The sequence below is a fragment of the Colias eurytheme genome, chromosome 8 (assembly GCF_061535395.1).
Source record: "Colias eurytheme isolate Ceu_HAF_F1 chromosome 8, ilColEury1 Martin Lab GWU primary, whole genome shotgun sequence".
Lineage (NCBI taxonomy): Eukaryota > Metazoa > Arthropoda > Insecta > Lepidoptera > Pieridae > Colias > Colias eurytheme.
In genome coordinates this window covers 1,807,561-1,828,140 of record NC_142987.1, presented here as the reverse complement: position 1 = coordinate 1,828,140, position 20,580 = coordinate 1,807,561, and the positions used below count along the sequence as shown (strand labels likewise).

Below are 20,580 nucleotides of genomic sequence, written 5' to 3'. Positions count from 1 at the left end.
TTATTTCACCTTACCACCACCAATATAATATTACAATGTAACAATTTTAGTCTTTGAAATCATCAACATAGATTCGTAGGTATAAAAGGCACGAGATAAACTTTGTGACATACAAAATATGCTTGTTCTTAGAGTATAAATACTGAAATTACATACAAAAAAAATGCCATAAATTAATTAAATGCTTAACTCATACATAAATTAACTAAATACACTCTACTATTAAAATTCTAAAAACTATCCACAACAATTTATTATTTAGTATATTTAGTATATTTATATTTATATATTTACCTCCAGACAATTTACAAACATCAATTAATCTATTTCAGTAAGACATAGTAATTATTACAAATAAACATAAATTACTTCCCTCCGTGCTAGTCGCTGACGCCACTGTGTTACAGTAGGGAAGTTTATTTTTATTTTATTTTTATTTATTTATTTTTTGCAAAGTTTACACTACGGTTTAAAGATATAAAACTTATGAGGATAAACAATAATTAGGTAACTTTAAGTAACACGTGTACTAAAAGGCACTAGCCACAAACAGTTTTTCTGTCTCGTTGTAGTCGAGGCTAAGCAGAAATTTATCCAAAGATTTACTGCAAAGGTATCTACTCATTTCTTTTATTTTAATTTTATTGTTAATATAATTATACAAATAGGGAGCAATATAATATGCAAAATTTTTCGCAAAACGAGTTTTACAACCCGGCACACAGTAAATCTCTTCAATGCGGGTTTTTCTTTTTGTAACAACGGAAGAAGATGGAGGAACTGTGTGCTGCTCCAAGACTATTACTTTGATAAATATTTGTCTCACAGTCAGAACGCGGCATTCGGTGTACAAGAGATTTGTTGGATATCTAAACGGCTTAAATTGCAGTACTTTTAAGATACATCTCTGTGTGCGTTCGAGCTTAAGAAGTGTTGTTTTGTTTGCGCCACCCCAAGCCGAGATACCATAATTAATGAGCGATTGGCACAAAGACTGATAAACGATTTTGTTCGTGGTTTCATCCTTAAGGCGTCTTATTTTTTTAAAAATTGGTATAAGTTTACGTATTCTACTTTTTAAATCATCTATTTGCGGCTTCCAGTTTAAGTTTTTATCTATTGTTATCCCTAAGTATTTTATAGTATCGACAGGGCAAAGAGTATAGCAATCGCAGTTTCCTACATTTAAGCACGTATGCGCCTTTATGGTAAAATTTTGGGGAGGTCTATTATTATTTTTAAGAGAAAAATTTATATATTTAGTTTTTGTAAAAGGAGAATGGGCAAATTGGGCCTGAAACTTGGGCTAAGACCAATACACACGAAATATTGTTTTTGTGATAGATCATTACACATACCTTACGAAAAAAATAAAATAAAAAAATAAATCAACCGGGTTCTTGTACAGTCAAGGTAAAAAGTTTTATTTATTTGGCTATTATTTTGCGCACAATAACGGTGTTTTTAATTCGAGTGAAGTAAATATAAATCTAAATGTCACTGGAGTGACTGAGTTTAACTGTGGTTTAACCACAAAAAACGTCTAACTACGTTGAATTATAATAAACACGGTATAGGTACCTGTTACAAAACATAATATTAGTGTATTTCGTTTATTAGAAGGCTTAAGATTAGTATGTATTTGTAAGTGAAAGTGAATTGGAGTAACATAAAGATATTATCATTGTCTTATAACAGTTATTTACTGCAAAAAATATTATACACAAAGAAATAAAACTTGATGTGACTGTACAAAAACCCGGTTGATTATTTTTTTATATATATTTTTCCCGTTATCTATGTGTTATGATCTATTATAAAAACAATATCTCATGTGTATTGGTCCAACTCAAGGGTTCAGGCCCAACTTCCATAGTAAAATGCCCATTCTCCTTTAAAGTTAAAAGATTATGATTTAGCCAATTTATTACCAATCGCATGCCTGATTCAGCTGCCAAACGAGCAGATTCCCATGTCTCCCCTTGAAAAACAATAACAGTATCATCAGCAAAACTTATTAACTTCGCGTCAGGTATGTGTAGATTACATAGGTCATTTAGGTATATTAAAAAGAGCGTAGGGCCGAGTACCGATCCCTGAGGAACGCCAAAATTTATGGACCGCTTTTGACTCCGTACATCACCAATTTTAACAAGTTGAGTCCTATTTGATAAATAATCTCTAAACAATTCTAGAGGGGTACCACGAATTCCCATTGATTCAAGCTTTGCCAGGAGCAGGGGGACAGAGACAGTATCGAACGCTTTCGCCAGATCCAAAAAAACACCCAAACATTTTATCTTCCTGTCTAAATTGTTAGCAATAAGAGACACAAGAGTATTGATAGCATCACTAGTCGATTTTTTTGCACGAAAGCCAAATTGATTAGTTGAAAGTATGCAATTCTTTTCCAAATAATTAACGAGACGCTTGTTAATAATCTTCTCCAGAACCTTTGATATGGTTGGCAAAAGTGAGATAGGGCGATAGTTGGTTATACTGTCTCTGTCTCCCGACTTGTAAATCGGCACAACTTGAGATTGTTTTAAACGATCAGGAAACACACCCGATGATAAGCATATATTGCATAATTGCGTGATCGGTGGGCCAAATATAGCAAGATTTTTCTTTAAGAAAATAGATGATATGCCATCATATCCTGAAGCATAAGTGTTTTTTAAAGACAAAATTGTACTAGTAACCTCCACTATATCTGTTTCCAACAAAACAAATGAATTAAGTGAAATGGCGCCTTGATTATTTTTAGATTTGAGCTGAATTTCTGATAAATTTAGTTGATGTAAAATATTTGATGCTAATTCATTACCTATATTAATAAAGAAATCATTTATAAATTCAATAGAATGAACTGGAGTGTTCTTAAGTTTTAATAAATTTAAAGCATTATCAGGGCTTTTTAATGAGTTACTGTTTATATGGCAAATGCGTTTAATAGTTTTCCATGACTTTTTAATATCTTTTCTGTTATTATTAAGCTCAATTTTATCATAGTTGTTTTTAGAAGTATGTAAAATATTACTGCAATGATTCCTATAGCGTTTATATATGAGTTCAAGTTCCTTATTATTTGGATCGTTTTTGTTTCGGCGGTGTAAAATATCTCTGAAACGTATACATCGCAGCAAACCTGGTGTAATCCAGGGTTGTAAAATAGAATTTCTATTAGCTTTTTTAAATAATCGGGAGCTATCGCTTATAATATTGCCAACGGTATCAAGTAATGAATTAGTTAGACTATTAGGATCATTTGTAGATAGTAGATTGTGCCAATCTACCAATGAGAGTAGTTTGGAAGCTTTTGAGTAATTTATATTGGTTGTAAAACATGTTGTCTTAGCTATACTAGTTTTTTGTTTGTTAGAAAAAGTAAGAAATATTGCAGAATGATCCGTTATTGCAGACTCACATACAAAAGTAGCCACTTTTATATTAGATTTTACGAAACAGTGGTCAAGACAGCTTTTACCACGTGTAGGTAAAGAGTGACTTGGTAAGAAACCGTGACATGCAAGAAAATCTAGATAATATTTACCTAAAACAACATTGAAAGCAAATATGCAAGCTATCAATTTGATGTAGATCTTTTATTTGTATGGTTATTTCATTAAAATAATTTTTGAAACAAGTAATCATGGAAAAAAACATGGTTCAATGTTTTAGGACGAAATTTAGCGCCATAATATAGCGCCCTGTATACACATTACACAGGATGGAAATGTGAGGCTAGAAAGAGGTTTAATCCTTACTTACTGTTCCTCCAAGGCCCATTCAAACTTGTACTAGCTGCGCTTCGTGGTTTCACTCGCGTGGCTCCGCTCTTGTTGGTCTTAGCGTAATGATATGAAGCCGATAACCTTCCTCGATAAATTGGCTCTTTAACACCAAAATAATTTTTCAAATCGGACCAGTACTTCCTGAGATTAGCGCGTTCAAACAAACAAACACTTCAGCTTTATAATATTAGTTTAGATATATTTTTCGTAGTCATTATTAACCCATTGACCACCGTAAGGCCCGATCGGGGCGCGACACAATAGATTTTCTATTGTGTCTGTGATTCCGAGGACTGATGGATTAATTTAAAAACCCTTCTAACTTCGTAAGTCGTAACTAATGGTTGTTTGTCTTGTGTCAGTAAAGATTAACTTATGTTTAGCGACTAAATTATGTTTTTTGAAGTGTCTACGAATATTTCTCCTTTGTTATAAGAGGTTTAATCCTTATTGATATGATAAATTATAAGCCCAAAAGCGTGTAGTATTTATATTATATTATAATATGAGAATTGAGCATCTTCCGTCTTCATGTTTAAGAGACTGAAATTCATTAAAATCGATTCACGATTTTAATGAATTTCAGTAATATTATGTAGATTTAGGATATAGGAAAAGAAATTAAAGGTTTGTATAGAAATAGTATCGTTAGATAACTCAATGGGCCTAAAAGCTTGTAAATCTACCAAAAATATTCTAGCTATACAGCCAAGGCTTCGCCTTTGTGATCGAAGGAAAGAACATGTTTTATTGCGATAAAAAGAAACCTATGTCACTGTCTGTCCTTCTCAATACTTCCAGCTAAAAAAAAATTCAATAAATGGCTCCGTTTAGAGTTGAAGAGGTAAATAAACATACATTCGCATTCATAATATTAGCAAAGGTAACACTATAAGGTAACAATAAAACACGCTTTATCATATACTAGCTTTCCGCCCGCGGCTTCGCCCGCTTTGTCTAAAACATGATAAATTATATACTAAAACCTTCCTCTTTAATCACTCTATCTATTAATAAAAACGCATCAAAATCGGTTCCGTAGTTTTAAAGATTTAAGCATACATAGGGACATATAGGGACAGAGAAAGCGACTTTGTTTTATACTATGTAGTGATAATTCATGAATTTATTTTGTCTTCATAAGTGTGTACAACTGTACATACAAAGTTTGAATTGAATCTGTCCGTATATAGAGTCAAAGTTGAGTCCTTAAAATACAGGTGAAGCTTATAAAAGAGTGTTGAAACATACTAAAATATATATTCTTTTCAGACGGTACTCGGAGCTCTTCCTTTAGCAGTGGCTCTGGTGAACCGGGAACCAAGTCTTTTACCGGGCTTGAAACTGAAATTCCTGACTGCTGATATAGGAAGACCCAGGCCTTCATTCCCTTTGGATAAAGACAGCCTTTCATTGAGGTAAGATTTATGAAGAAATATTTCTTGCAAGACAAGAATTAAGTAATAATATACTACCTTTTTTGTTTTTTTTTAAGTGGGGAAATCTTGCATAGATACCCATGGCCTCCGGGGAAAGGGCCGTGGGTATATGTCGGATTCCTAACGACCAAAACCCCACTGTGTTTATGAAAATTAAATGGTTTAAACATATTTAAGTTGTGAGCTATAATATAATATTAGCTGCGGTCCCGACACGATTTTTAATAAAGGCTGAATATTTGATCATTGCTTCTATTTATGGAACAATGTCAAACGATTAGACTTTTAGATTAAAGCCGTTTGTAAATTAGTTAGGGCGATACGATATTTTGATCGAGATTTATCCAATAAACAGTAAAATATAGAAAGAGGTCTATCTTTTGCTTATAATATCTGTGTGCCAATGTTTTACTCGCATTGCACCGCTCTTATTTGTCTAAGCATGGTGATATTATCCATACTAATATTATAAATGCGAAAGTAACTCTGTCTGTCTGTCTGTTACTCAATCACGCCTTAACTACTGAACCAATTTGCATGAAATTTGGTATAGAGATATTTTGGTACCCGAGAAAGGACATAGGATAGGTTTTATCCCGGAAATCCTACGGGAACGGGTTTTTCTTTGAAAACGCGGGCGAAGCCGCGGGCGGAAAGCTAGTTATAAATAAATTCTTTATTTTTGCCTTCACAACTTAGTACTATTATTACAATTGCTTTAATAGAGTAGCATTGTCGTTGTGAAGGTCTAGTGTCTGAAATAAGCCTTATTTATTTATTCATTTATAATATAGCTTAGGGCGCGTTCCCACCGTGTCGTGACGACAGATAATCGTGTAGTTTTAAGTGTCGTGGCTTATATGTTTAAATGGAGGTGTTCACATTTAGAACGACACAATTTACTGTCGTCTACGACAGTTTTTGCAGTGACGACACTTTGTCGTGACAGTGGGAACGGCAAGCACGACAGTCGTAAAACGATAAAAAATCGTGGACGGCAACTCTATGACGTCCATTGAACTCAGGAGAGTAAACGCACTAGTAATCACCAAGCGAACGCAGAGGCGACTAGATTTGTAGCTTGCTGATGATGTGTAAACGACAAAGCGACTGCCAGGAAACGATAAAATGTCGTCGCGATCCAATGGGAACAGCTAGATACGACAGTCGCTAAACGATAAAAAATGTTGACGACAAACAATCGTTATAATGGGAACAGGTAAAGACGACAGTCGTCGAACGATAAATTAGTCGTTACGACATAGTGGGAACGCGCCCTTAGGATTCCTCGATAAATGGGCTCTCTAACACTCGTGAAATTTCAAATTGAAACAGTTGTTCCTGAAATTAGCGTGTTCTAACAAACAGCTTTATATGTCAGTCAAAAGTAGAGATAAAATCATTTTGGTAGGGATGGATAAATAGCAGTGTTATTCAATTTGAAGATCACATTAAGGTATTACCATCATCAAAGCAAAGGGTTTTACTGAGGGGTTTACGTTCAGACCGCAGGTATACCTGTGGGTGGTCGCGGAAGAATCCTAACAAATACCCGCGGCCCCATCATTAAAGCGGCTCGACGGAACACAGTGGGGTTTTAGTCGGTAAGAATCCGACATAACCCACGGCTCCTTCCCCGGGAGCCGTGGGTATCTTTGGAAGATTTCCCCACTATAAAAAAAAAACGGTATACCTGTGGGTTCTTAGAAGTAGTTCCCCCACGATGTTATGTTATTACGTTAACTTCCCTGTAAAAATGATTTTGTAATATAGGAAAAATTTAAAAAGCATGTTGGTAGAGATTTCATAAATCTATACCAATATTATAAAGCTGAAGAGTTTGTTTGTTTGAACGCGTTAATCTCAAGAACTGGTCCGATTTTAAAAATTCTTGGATAGCCTATTTATCGAGGAAGGCTATAGGCTATTATATCATCACGCTAAAATCAACAGAAGTGGAGCCACGCGAGTGAAACCGCGGAGCGCAGCTAGCTTTATAGAAAATTATTTATTCTCTCGATACGTGTCATCATCATTGAGTTCAGATTGCGAATGTATTATATGCGACATCGTATTTTCCAATATACTATAGAAACGACGCAAGAAGCAACGCAAAAGAATCACAAGATTCAAGCTATAGTGAATATTTGAAACTTATAAGGGACACTTCTTTGAGATTGTCTACCTTCGCAGAAATTCGATACAAAAATGACTACACAAGACTATTTCTCAGTATTTAGTACTAAAATATTTATACTTACAAACAGGCAAAATATACTTAATATAAAAAAGTTTATTTTTTGTAGCCGTCTTTTAGATGTCCATTTTTAAAAAAGAAAGTTTTTCGATTTACTCTATGGAGATTTCTCTTGATGTTTTTTTTTTTATTTGAGATAGGTAGCTAACGTTGCTGAGTTCAACTTTATACGATGGATAAAACGCAAACTGAAATAAAAATAAACTACAAAAAATATGACATTTAATTGTGATAAACTTATAGTTGAAAAGGTAGAGTCATACATAACAATTTTGTTTCTGTTGTTTAGTTTTTTTAAGCTATTGCATAGCTTCTATCGCGGGCGTTGAGCGCGGGGACCGAATCCAGAAATTCCGTAACGAAAAAATCTCACGCTTCCCACTCCGATGGGCACGGAGGTGTTGCATAAAGGCATAGCATGCAATAGCTTTACCGCGGCAGTTCCCGAGTGCCACACGTCTTTTTTAAATTTTAAAACAAAAATAAAATTGTAATGCACCACTGCAATAAATGTTATCCTTATTTTTTCCGGGTTGTGTGGCAGAAATCGCTTACAACGATAAGACTGCCTGTACATGTTGTTACTTATATTGCACTTGTTTTGTAATACTGTTTTTTAGTGTGCAATAAATAATTTTTCATACATTCATTAACTTTAGGGTGATGACACAAATGCGAGACCTTGGCGTGATGGCGTTCTTTGGACCTGATGCAACTTGCCACACCGAAGCGAGGCTAGCCGCGGCATGGAACCTACCTCTTATATCACACGTAAGTTATCAGAATTACTATGTTACTAGTTGACGTGAAACTTCTTTAGGCGCATTGAGAGTAAAATTTCAAGGTCGCGTCATGCAGTATCACGTAATGGAGTAAGGCGACAATTTTGGTATCGTTGAATCTTGCCAAAGAAGTTTCACTTCTGACACGTGTGCTCGTCACACACTCTCTTTTTTAAGTAGTTTTACTGGTAGGCGTCGTCACAGTTAGTACAACAAAATGCTTTCTAAGACTAATGGATTAAAACAACATGCGAAATTAGCTAAAACAAATGAATGCTGCTGTATCATCATAAGTGAGATGTCTTGTTTTTCCAACTGCATGCATAACTGCAATGCGTAATTATATTTAATTATATTTCATTGTTAAAAAAGATAGTTAATTAAATCCATACTAATATTATAAATGCGAAAGTAACTCTGCCTGTCTGTCTGTTACTCAATCACGCCTAAACTACTGAACTAATTTGCTTGAAATTTGGTATGGAGATATTTTTATACCCGAGAAAGGACATAGGCTACTTTTTATTACGAAATATGTACTACGGGCGAAGCTGGGGCGGACCGCTACTAAGTAATAAGTGGTAATACCTAGCTGATCGTTCAAACTTTACAAGAAACTATAGTATATTATCTATGCAAGAACTAAACCTGTTTGGAACGATACCAATTTATGATGACTAGATAAGTTTTCTTATAAATAAAAATCCCTTTAAAAACATTGTAATAAAGCTAAATCTTAAAGATTTACACGGCTCTAGGTTTGATGGGATTTCTATTTATAAGTTCTTTGAAATGAGATATTAAAAATCCAATTTCCTGATAGAAAATACAATCTTAAATCTTGATTCGTGTTATTTTGAATAAACGCTATATCCAAACTAAAACATATAAAAAATTCCTTGTATTAAGTGCTAGATAATCTTTTTCGTGGATAATCCGGAGACGTTACATCTGAAAAACCTCTCGATTATTTTAGTAATTTCGTTTTTAACACGATTAAATAGAAAAAGTTTTAGAATTATAAAAACTTTATTTTATTATATTCTGCATAAGTACTAGTTTTATGTTATAAATTTCTAACTGGTGATGTATAGAATCTGTTATCTGTAAAAAATATTTTATTGCTGAAATAAAAACAAATATAAAATCGGGTCACTTTTTATAGTACACGCTTTTTGATATATTAGCTAGCTTTTATATATTGTGAATTTTTCATGAAAAATCCATGCAATGGTTAAAGTATGAGCATTGATTGAGAGGTCCTGGCTTCGAATTTAATGACAATAATAATCATTTCTGTATATTTAGGACTGTTATAAGAAGTGGCACTGGCAAGACTATTCGTTCACCTACTAACCTAATAAGTCTTTTTTCCAGTTTTTTTTAAATATTGAAGTATTTCGATTAATGAATTAGTAAAATTATTCCGATTAAAGAATTTGATAAGTTAAATTGGAGAAACTGAAATGAATCAGTCCTACTAGGGACACGGCGTCATTGCATGACAGATTTAATAGCGATTCACGTTTTGTTGCTAAAAACGATTCTAACAGTTGGTGTGGTATCGCCACAAATTGGCGTTATTGTTCATTGAATTTTCAATTATTTTCACAGTGAGAATGAAAGAGATGGAGGGACATGCTGTCTCGCTTCTATACTGTACTGTTAATAAAGATTTTGATGTATTTGTGCTTGCATCTTTGTAATGTAAATATACAACATAAGTACTCATGAATCACCTTAATAACCACAAAAATGAATACGCCTTTTAAAATAGTGAATATAACCTATAATAATTGTAAATATACCTTCTTCTTCTCATAATTTATACCTCAATTGAAGGTTTTATTACTTAAACAAAGTCGGTTAAAGCGGTAATAGTCTATCGAACATAATATAGTAACTAATACGTCGATGATATTTTTAAACACATGCACAGGGCTTTTATCAAGTGAAATCTATACTAATATTATAAAGCTGAAGAGTTTGTTTGTTTGTTTGTTTGTTTGAACGCGCTAATCTCGGGAACTACTGGTCCGATTTGAAAAATTCTTTTGGTGTTAGATAGGTAATTTATCGAGGAAGGCTATAGGCTATATATCATCACGCTACGACCAACAGAAGTGGAGCCACGGGGGTGAAACCGCGCGGAGCAACTAGTTTCATATAAATGGAGTAAACAGAGTTATATTATTTCCATACGAGTACGTATACCTTCATTAAACTAATTAATTACTCGTATGAGAAGAGCCTGTATTAGTTGATATTAGTTTCAGGCAAGCTGAAATGCTTCTCTTGAAAAACGACTCTGTGTTTTTACACAATAATGTGTTTTAATATATGTTTACCAAGCATTTTCGTTATCATAAGATAATAATTTATTATAGATCAAGATTAATTGAATTTACTTATAAATATCTATGATATAAATAAATAAATAAATATTTCAGGACAATTTTCACACTTTTTTTTGTGTGGTGTCTCTCAATGTTAGCCAGAAGGGCTTCTACATTTTAACGCGGACGCGGGGGTGAACTGAAGGTTCACCCTGGTAGCGACTTGCACAAGGGCGTCCCCCCTCGACGGGGATCTCGAACCTCGGCTTGAGCTGTCGCTTGAGTGGAGGAGGCCGGAATGGCCCTAATCGGACGGGCAATTTTCACACACGGCACAATGATCCCATATAAGCATATAAGCTCATTAAATATTGTATCTAAGTATATATTTTAAACTTTTGAAGTGAAACTTCTTTAGCTGCGTTGAGAATAAAATTTTTAAGTCGCGTCATGGCAATGCCGTCACGTCATGGAGTAAGGCGACGATTTTGGTAGGTATTTTTTAATCTTGCCAAAGAAGTTTCACTTATGACACGTGTGCTCGGCACACACGCTCTTTTTTTTAATCGATTCAACATTCGAAAGAATGTTTGTTGAATTGGAAATATTTTATCTACAAAACACACACTGAAATAGATTATTTGAGAGAAAATATGACATATTTCGCAAACGAATTACATTCTCCTAAAATATAACTAAATGTATTATCGTATCCCTATCGGGCGATAGCTAGGTACATATAAAAGTAGAAAGAAAGAAAGAATCATTTACAATATGAAGAAAAAACTTGAGAGGTGTCAAGGAACACCGTCTAGCTCTATATTTATAATATTATCATTGGTCTAGCCCCCTTTCGCAACGCGCGATTAAAAGAACTTCATTCATTTAACTTCATTCAATTAAAATATGTACCTACCTATTTACATATTATATTTTATTTTAGAGATTCTTTCCTAAAACCCTATTTCTATTTAAAAGGTCCAGCCAAAGCAGCCAGTTTTTTTTTAACTTTAAAGAATATTGTTGTATTTAATTAAAATAGAAATAATTTGTATGGTCCTTCTAATGACCCGTGAATGTATTTTCCTTCCCTGCTAATAGTTTCACGGTAGATAAAACACGCAATTCTAAGTACTAGGGTTTTATGAACATTTAGGCAGTAACTGACATCGTTTCCAAGATAAATTGTGATGGATAATTTTATTTAAAACTAGCGGTCCGCCCCGGCTTCGCCCGTGGTACATGTTTACGTTTTCTCTACATAAGAACCATCCTCGTACTTCAAGGAATATAATAAAAAAAGAATTATCGAAATCGGTTCAGCCGTTCTCGAGTTATGCGCTTACCAACACATTTTGCGATTCATTTTTATACAGGGTGTACCAAAAAGTAGTGATGAACGGAAGCTGAGAGGTAGAGGACCTAGAGGGCTATCCGAATCACCCCCATGTATGTTATGCGATTTTTCGTATTTTCGGAGTTATGACGTTTTTTTAAATTTTTCACCTATCGCCGAGTACGATGATATTTTCACTCATGCTGACGTCAATGATTGCGCAAGATGCTTGATTTTTTTTGTGTGCTAAGCTGAAAGATAGGCCAATTCAGTATGGTAACATTTACTATCGTTAGATCTTTGAATGGAATAAAAAAAAGAATTAAATGGCAAGAAAGATAAAATTACCCAGTATGTTCACCACTTCAAGGGCCCGTAAAAAAATAAAATCACATAAAAAAAGTTTTCCGTTTGATTTTTAAAAACTTGCTCTATCTATCAGATAGCTACCCTGAAAATTTCATTTTATTATTCAGAAGGCTTCAATCGAAAAATTTAAATCTAAATGTGGTAAGTGCAAAAATTGAATTAACATTATGATCATTAAAACCAATAAATAGGTGTTTAATTACCAGAAATTTTTAAAATAACCCCGCTGTTGCTCAATGCAAGTGCGACATCACCGTAAAAAGTTGTCTTTTAAATGTCTGAATGCCCTTTTATCATTTTTAATGGTTTCTTCTGCTACTATGAATTTCCGGGTTATTTCGTCCAAATTGTGGCATTCTCTCAAGTAGCCGAGGTCTTTTTAGTATTCCCATTGAAACAAATCAATGGGGTTTAGGTTGAGGGACCGTAGAGGCCAGGCTTTAAGGCAGGCGTCACCGGCGCATGCGCAGGCTGCAACGATCAATCCATCTTTCAGGGTATCTTTGCCCTTTAGCCTGGCCTGCACGGTCTCCGGACATAAACCCTATTGATTTTTTTCCGTGGGTATACTACAAGGCGAGAGACTGCCACAATTTGGACGAAATAACCCGGAAATTCATAGTAGCAGAAGAAACCATTAAAAATGATAAAAGGGCATTCAGACATTTAAAAGACAACTTTTTACGGTGATGTCGCACTTGCATTGAGCAACAGCGGGGTTATTTTAAAAATTTCTGGTAATTAAACACCTATTTATTGGTTTTAATGATCATAATGTTAATTCAATTTTTGCACTTACCACATTTAGATTTAAATTTTTCGATTGAAGCCTTCTGAATAATAAAATGAAATTTTCAGGGTAGCTATCTGATAGATAGAGCAAGTTTTTAAAAGTCAAACGGAAAACTTTTTTTATGTGATTTTATTTTTTTACGGGCCCTTGAAGTGGTGAACATACTGGGTAATTTTATCTTTCTTGCCATTTAATTCTTTTTTTTATTCCATTCAAAGATCTAACGATAGTAAATGTTACCATACTGAATTGGCCTATCTTTCAGCTTAGCACACAAAAAAAAAATCAAGCATCTTCCGCAATCATTGACGTCAGCATGAGTGAAAATATCATCGTACTCGGCGATAGGTGAAAAATTGAAAAAAACGTCATAACTCCGAAAATACGAAAAATCGCATAACATACATGGGGGTGATTCGGATAGCCCTCTAGGTCCTCTACCTCTCAGCTTCCGTTCATCACTACTTTTTGGTACACCCTGTATATAAGATTGATTATTTACTTGAGTACTAGTTTTAGTCAGCTTTTTAAGGTTTTCTTCTTCCTTCATATTAATTTAGTCTTCCTTTTGTTAGTAAAATGATACAGATTCATCATTTATCCAGCTTCATTGTTATTTTTATAGAATACCTATAACTTATTCTCTATAATATGGTATATACTTAATTAAGTAAGGTATATACTAAATTAATATACCAAAAAATAGCAGTGTGCTGAAAAATACCAAATAGAAAGTTTGCGCTTGACAGTTTGCGCTGACGTGGATCGTCTGTTAGGTCAGCTCGTTTCATATTTGATCTTTTTACGTAACTTTATTTTCTGGAATGTTCATATTATTCCTGTATGATGAATATCTATAAATAAATATATATATTTTGTTATTTATAGTTACTGCAGTCTGCAACATTTAAATTGATCAAAGTCGATTCTTTAGTATAGAATGAATTTGAAGTTACTTTAATGACCTATAACTTTTGTTTATGCTACCCATTTTTATATTAAACACATATTGAATTCAATCATTAGGTACTACAACTATTATTACTACACGAAATTGATAGAGCAGGCTATACTTTGTTTAATATGATTAAAATAAAGTATATGTTTAACTTATTAAGATTTTAAAGGGTCACATAAAAATGTAATGATTTCATTTTTACATACTACGCTTTACATTTTTAATAAAAAATTGGTTGTCTGTAAAGTCGGTTTACTGACGATAGTTGAACGTGACAACGGCCGATTGTGATTCTTTGTCGCTCGCTCCGCGCTCTCGCTTGCACTTCAAGCCTTACATGGAACGCCTCAGAGCGAGGTAACGCCGCATGAGTCATGTTTTTTCGTGCGTGCAGCCGGCTCTATCGAATTATAAGACGTTGTCACGTCAAAAATATCTTTTTAATTAACTACCTATTAATTTAAACAGATTCACTATAAGTACAAACATTCTTTACCCACCTTTCTACATGTTTATTTGATAATAACAAGGTACTATATCTTTAACAGAAATGTGCAGAAGCCCAAGACTCCGGTGGTCTAGGCTCGACCTTCGCGAGGACGCTCCCGCCTGCCCACAAGGTCAGCAAGTCGGTTGTCGCGCTCTTGAAGGCATTTGGATGGAACAAGTTCGCTATTGTGGCTGGAGACGAGCTGACAGCTGCAGGACAGCAGATGGAGGCTATAAAGGTAACAAAAGTTTACATATTAATATAAATAAATCGAATAAAAGTTTGTAGAACTATCTCAGAAACCAGTAGATCCTATTTGAGCACGGTTGACTTACTTTTTTTAATCAAAGAAGAGTTTGTACCGCTATTTCAGTAATAGTACCTATATAACATAAGTACGGTTTATTTTTATTTATTTATTTAGGAAAACTTACAAAACAGACACCATTACATGATTACAGATATAAAAGTAACATAGAGATAGCCGAGTGTTGTTTTAATTACAATAATTTGCAACGGCTTGTTAACGGAAAAAAATAGTCGTTTTATTACATACAATTACTTTTTTCAAAATAAATCGTAATTAGAAATGAAATAAAATATTTCGCTTCACGGATAAGTTATTTTTATATAGAGATGCTTTTTGTGATCATTTCATTTTTCGAGCGTAGCGGTCGCTTTTTAATTGGCAGACGGTAAAATTATGTATTTAATTAAATTGGTCATCTGGATTTATGAAAGTAATATTAAATAATTTGGAAAATCCAAAAGTGCACGCCTCATAATTTTTTTTTAATAATTATTTATTAATTATTATTTTTGTTTATTTAATAACAATTAAACCACATCGAATCACACCCTGAAAAATGAAAGGGTTCTATTCCTGAGCATACTCAAGCGTAAGAGAAAAAAAAAGACTCGATTAGTAAAGTATTTCGGTCGCTATCGTGTTAACAAGAAAATCCTCCGCACATACAGACACACGGACGTCCAAGACAGAACTTTTTTAAACTGTTTTTTAACTAGTTTAAATAACAAAAATGACATCAAAAATATCATGAATGTTAAAAATAGTGTTTTTTTCTTAATATGTGTGTGTATGTATTATCTTACAAGTGCAATGTATGATACATAAAGACATTTTAAGTTTGAAAAATCAGATGTTTTGCGCGAAGTGACAGTAGTACCCACCTCAACGCGACGCTTCGCTTATGAGGCGTGCAATATTACAAACAGTTAATTAATCAGGAAAAAAATTGAGCAAGCGAATTACATAATTGTGTGCTCAAAATATATTTACATGTTATGTTGTTAATAAGTTTTAAACGAATTATTATCGTTGGTTTTTAGTGTTTTTAATGCGAAGAATAGAAAAAGAATAGAAACTGTAGAACTATGCAACGGATTTTGATGTTTTTTTTTAAAGATAGACTTGTTCAGTTAAGATCTGTTAAGTTTTAGTAAAAATGGAGGAACTCGTTTAAACTCACTACTTTAAATATTTTTTAAACACCATCGTTTATAATTAAGGTAGATAAATTACTCCTAAAATATTTGAAAATAAATTTAAAACAGCTTTCGTAAGTCATATTTCATTCATGTCATACTGATTTTGAATTTATGATGTCGTAAATTGAGATGAATACTAAATTTTATCATGGCAGCAAAATATATTATGCCTTGAATGTGTAATGCTAACAGCAAGGACATTTTACTTTAAAAAACGGCTTTAAAATTATTAAGGAGAATTGATATTTTGAATTACATTTATACCCCCTTTACTTATTTCATCAATTCACTCATCACCTTAGAGAACAGCGTAACTTTTAATAAAAATAAATTCCCGCCAAAAATGAACCTGACATGAGCTATGACATTTTTGGTTTAATGGCATTTTTTCTATTCTTTTTAAATTTACTAGCTTTCCACCCGCAGCTTCGATCGCACAGTCAAAGAAAAACCCGCATAGTTCCCGTTCCCGTGGGATTTCCGGGATAAAACCTATCCTATTTCCCGGGATAAAAAGTAGCCTATGTCCTTTCTCGGATATCAAAATATCTCTATACCAAATATCATGCAAATTGGTTCAGTAGTTAAGGCGTGATTGAGTAACAGACAGACAGACAGAGTTACTTTCGCATTTATAATATTGGTATGGATATGAGCCATGAAATAAACCCGCGTAAACCAGGAGTGAGTCAGTTATACTTATTTCTTGTATTATGATTGTACAATACATTTTCACTAAATATGTAAAAGCAAAGGAATTAGTTAATGTGCCAAGACAGGATTATTCTCTCCAAACATTGTTAGATTTTAGCGAGTAAAGATGGTTCATTTTAATACCTTTGGTTCTTAATAAATTTAATTTGTTATAAAAGAAACAAAACTAGAGTTAGTGCTGTTAGTGTTAGTGTACCTACACATAGTCCTTTGTGTAGGTATGTGAAGACATAATATTTTGATCTTATAGTCATTTCAATAAATGTTTGAAATCGATTTGTTTATAGTCCAGTCATTTTAGGTGGTTTATCTAGGAATGTTGAGATAAACTTTTATTTTGACATCATAAAACTATTCTCAAAATTTACATGATTCGATGTCCTCAAATAATGGAAATTCAAGATGAAGGTTTTAGTATATAATTTATTCGGTTTAAGACAAAGTGGGCGAAGCCTCGGGCGGTAAGCTAGTTCATAATATTAGTAGGATATGGCCTAGCCTATTTGCAGCCCGGGCCAGGACATCCTCAGTTAGCAGTAGTTAGGTTAGTGTGCACTATACATTCCATCAATATTTTATTCACATGAAGACATCAAGGGAAGCGGACGTTAAAAATTCTACAACGTACCTACATATTTGTGTACTAAACTTGGTTATAATTTTTGCTACACTGTAGCTCCAGAGTCACCCCATCATCTAATTAATAGAAAAAAGAAAAATAAAAATGAGTATATCACTCATTAAATTATGAATATAGCTATGATTCTGAACTGGTGATTGAATTTTCAAAATCAGTTCAGTTGTTTCGGATCAATGCCATTACAAACAAAAAAACCTTTTAAAATTTATATGAAATAAAAATCCTTTATTACATTAGAAATACAACATACAAGCAAAAAATACGTATAAACAAGCAAAAGGCGGCCTTATCGCTAGGTAGCGATCTCTACCAGGCAACCCTTAGCGTAAAATGTACCTACATAACTGCGCAACAAGAATTTCAAACACCGTTTACACGCTTGCATAATAATTCTCTTCTATCAAGTCAAATATTCGAAGTTTCCCCTCGAAGACAGAATAATATAAAATTGAGTGTAATTCACATGCTCCTTTGATGTTTTGCATTTATCCTGGCTTTAGGAGACATGAGATGAAATGCGAGTCATAACGTGTTATGACTTGAGCTATACACTTAACTTTGTGAATAACTCAATGTGTTTTCATGAAATAATTTATTTATAGAATTACATTTATTGTATTTTGCATAATCATTATGATCGTACATGTTACTGTACCGCTTGGGTGTGTTCAACTGTGGCTATAAAAATAATATGTAAATATGCATAGGTAGGGTAATTGCGCCTGTTCGCGTCCACTTAGTGCAGTTGGAAACTTTGAAGGAGAAAATAAAAATGTGCTAGAACAAATTTCAACTCAAAATTTATGTAACGTGTTCATTACATAGTCTATTTTAAGATTTACTTTCAATTGTGTTGGAAATATCATATGGTTTTTATTTATCGAGACAAATAGCAGAATTAGGCGTTTTACCCAGTTCGCGTCCAAAAATTCCAGTTTGCGTCCACCCGTGGACCAGTTCGCGTCCACCAGCTTAGAAAAGGAATTAAGAGTGTATTGGGTGATATTTTATCAGATAAATGCAAATAAAAATTAGATTTCAATAAATTATTTATTTACGAATATAGTTATTTAATAAAAACTGGCCAAATGCGAGTGGCACTCACACACCGAGGGTTCCGTATTAACCTGTTTTTTTTCATATGTTTTAACTGTAAATGATTATTTTTTCAATGTTTCCCTTATTTGTGCTATAAGACGTTGCTTCGTACCAAACTTCAAGTGTCTGTGTTCACGTAAAGTACCCTGTAGGTTTTGATTCCCTTGCGAATGTAGAAATTTGCGAAAATTTGCAGCATAAACGGCTGTATCTTTTGATTGCTTTGGTTTATAAGTTTGATTTTTTCACTGCTTCAAGGGACCGTAGACTTGAGTATTCAATATAAATTTCAGCTTTATACCTCCACGCGTTACTGAGAAAAAGGGTCTTGACAGAAAGACAGACCGGCAGACGGACATACAGACGGACGGATATCAAAGTGATCCTACAAGGATTCCGGTTTTTCCTTTTGAGGTTCCGAACCCTAAAATCAACATATTATTAATATAATTCACTGTAAGGAAACTGGAAAAACTTATTTATATTTATCTTCTCATCAATAATAGAACTAAAAATTAACAAAAAACAAAGTTACGTTATGTAAATAAATAATAATCAGTTCTATTATGATTACCTACCTACCCTATTTTTTAGTTTGTAATGAATTAAATTTCTTTTTTGTTTATATTATTTTCTTAACCACAGACTTATTGACTCTCATTCTCAAAGATACTAGTCTCATTCTATATCATAGCATAAAAATTAGCTAATTTGAATGAAAATTTTAATTATCAACTTGTAGTCCTTGTCAAAAATTTACAATCTATTTTAAATTACATATTTTAACAAACAATTCATTACTACGTAATGAAAAACAATGTGGACGCAATATGTTCTATTGTTATGCACTATAGGTATAGTTTGCGCCCACCGTGGACGCAAAATGGAAGTTGTACAAATTCGGTGTAGTAATTCGCGTCCACCTTATTTTAGCTATTAATTGTAAAACAAATTAGCTGATTTATAATCCATACTATTCCATGTTTTGTTAGCAAAGTAAAGAAACAGTTACATATTCAAAAATTCACATTTAACAATAAGATACTTACCGTCAAACGCGACGCTGCGCACTATTTTTTTCTCAAAATCCCGCGCGTTTTAGCTTTCTCGTTTAATAGCCAAAATTAAATATTTTTTTAAATAGGATAGGCGGTGCGCAGGCATATTTTGAATATGTGTGCATGTCTCTTATACATTGAAGTATTATCGGAAATTTTTCTTATTACAATTTTACTTAAAGTATACTTATTTTCGTGAATTTTCTAAAAGATATCCGCAAAATGGACGCGAATAGGCATGTGGACGCGAACAGGCGCAATGACCCTACCTACTTCTGTTTTTATTTTGGTTGTATATGGGTATTTTTCTTTTGTTTGTATGTTGGTATATAGCAGTTACCATAACATGATAAAAATTTGAAGATCGAGATCGTGTTCAGTTTCGATTATACATTTTTCTTATATATAAAAATGAATCGCAAAATGTGTTGGTAAGCGCATAACTCGAGAACGGCTGAACCGATTTCGATAATTATTTTTTTATTATATTCCTTGAAGAACGAGGATGGTTCTTATGTAGAGAAAACGTAAATATGTACCACGGGCGAAGCCGGGGCGGACCGCTAGTATTAGTATATAATTTAGATTTTATTTTTATTTACAATGCTATTTTTTCACTTCTATAATGAAGAACGAAGGTTTATAATAACGTAGACATGATTATAGTAATAAGCTGTTTTTATTATCCACAAACGGAATATAATTTTCTTCAGATACACAACAAAGACAAAACACGTTTCAAATAAAAATCTCACTTGATCTTTGTGCTTTTATCTTCAATAGTTTTATTATATGTTACAAAGAAAGGGATTTTCCCTTCCAATATATCATCTAGGGTCTTCACAGCTGGATCTTAATCCTTCAAGTGTTTTGTTCATAATACACACATTATGTCACATCTATACCTCTATACCTACTAATATTATAAAGAGGAAAGGTTTGTATGTATGTATGGTTTTCACGCATAAACTACTGGACCGATTTTGATGAAATTTGGCATCTTTAGA

At 33.3% G+C, this 20,580-nt stretch overlaps 1 protein-coding gene across 1 annotated transcript in view; it reads left to right on the top strand.

Moving 5' to 3' along the window:
* The window catches only part of LOC149906279 (guanylate cyclase 32E-like), a 166,500-nt gene that overhangs the window by 20,697 nt on the left and 125,223 nt on the right, over positions 1–20,580 (top strand). The window contains exons 2-4 of the mRNA XM_090104411.1: positions 5,067–5,212; positions 8,150–8,261; positions 14,613–14,792. Coding sequence (XP_089960537.1) covers positions 5,067–5,212; positions 8,150–8,261; positions 14,613–14,792 — 438 coding nt within the window. The remainder of the gene's footprint in view (positions 1–5,066; positions 5,213–8,149; positions 8,262–14,612; positions 14,793–20,580) is intronic.